Source organism: Bison bison, unplaced genomic scaffold, assembly GCF_000754665.1.
Source record: "Bison bison bison isolate TAMUID 2011002044 unplaced genomic scaffold, Bison_UMD1.0 scf7180017864180, whole genome shotgun sequence".
Taxonomy (NCBI): domain Eukaryota; kingdom Metazoa; phylum Chordata; class Mammalia; order Artiodactyla; family Bovidae; genus Bison; species Bison bison.
The window spans coordinates 12,546,315-12,547,497 of NW_011494752.1; the positions used below are offsets into that span (position 1 = coordinate 12,546,315).

At 53.4% G+C, this 1,183-nt stretch overlaps 1 protein-coding gene across 1 annotated transcript in view; it reads right to left on the reverse strand.

The window, feature by feature from the left end:
* Window positions 1-815: 815 nt before the first annotated feature.
* MAP2K4 (mitogen-activated protein kinase kinase 4) overlaps window positions 816-1,183 on the reverse strand; it is a 70,763-nt gene continuing 70,395 nt past the window's right edge. The window contains exon 13 of the mRNA XM_010843186.1: window positions 816-1,088. Within this exon, the coding sequence (XP_010841488.1) occupies window positions 816-1,088 (273 nt within the window). The remainder of the gene's footprint in view (window positions 1,089-1,183) is intronic.

Genomic DNA, 1,183 nt, shown 5'->3' on the forward strand with positions numbered 1-1,183 from the left:
TCTCAGCCCGGGTGGTTTGTGGCAGGTGGAACATCCAATTGGCAGCACACCGAATTCTGAGAATCAGCACCTTCTCTGACGCGTGGCAGACTCCTGAGTCTCCCCGATGGAGGGCAGAGGACTGGGGGTGGGCGGGGGAGAAAAGAACACGTTCTGTCCCGTCTCGGCATTTTCACGTTCTCCTCTCTGAACGCAGCACGGTTTTTGGTAAAGATAAACGTGCTCTAATTTAACGTGATATTTCAAACAGGGAATTTGGCTGAGCACATGGATCCCCAAGCGTGGACAGTGACTGTCAAACAACAGAAGGTCCAATCAGTCAACCTATTGCACTTGGTGAAGAAAGTCTACCCCTCCTCCGTCTCCCAGCTCCGGAAGGCAAGGTGTCTCGCCGGCCGTGCCTGCCTCGCGCTCCAGCCCAGAGCCTGCATTCAGACACAGCGTGGCCACCACCGCATCCATCCAGCATTCGGAAGCCTGACGAAACACCCTTCCAGCAGCTGCGTCTCCAGGCTTCAAGTCTAGAAATGAGTTTACAATGTGGTCTTATCACAGTCAGCAAGCTGATCGTACTGACATCCACGTTCACGGGAGAGCAGGCGAGGTCTCTGACCGGCACTGACGCTGCGCAGGTGCTCGGGTCGCACGGGGATGCGCGTTCGGGGTGGCGGCAGTATACAGACGGGATGGAAACAAACACCAGTCCTGGTGTGCATGGTGTCTGGCGAGCAATAAAAACACTGTGGTAGGGGTGAAGGTTCTGTACGTCTTGCTTCCTCTCAGCCCTTTGTCTAGAGTCTGACGTAGCAGCAACATCAATCGACATACATGGGGGAGCTCGGGGTGGCTGGCATTTGATCCAGGATTTTACACACGTAGCATGCGACCTTGACGGCGCGCTCCTCGTACATCAAAATAAAGGGGTGTTTCAGGAGTTCTTTATACTTTGGCCTTTTGGATTCATCCTTCGTAAGGCACAAGTTGACAAAGTTGATGAAACTTGGGGAGAACTCCCTTTCCTCAGAGTTCCTCAGCTGTGGCGGATCCCCTTTCACGACTTGTATTAGTTGATCAAATACACTATTCCACTTTGGATAAGGAAAGCGGCCAGTGGCCAATTCGTACAATGTGATCCCCAGACTCCAGACATCAGAGCGGACGTCGTAGCCTTGGCGTGACGCAC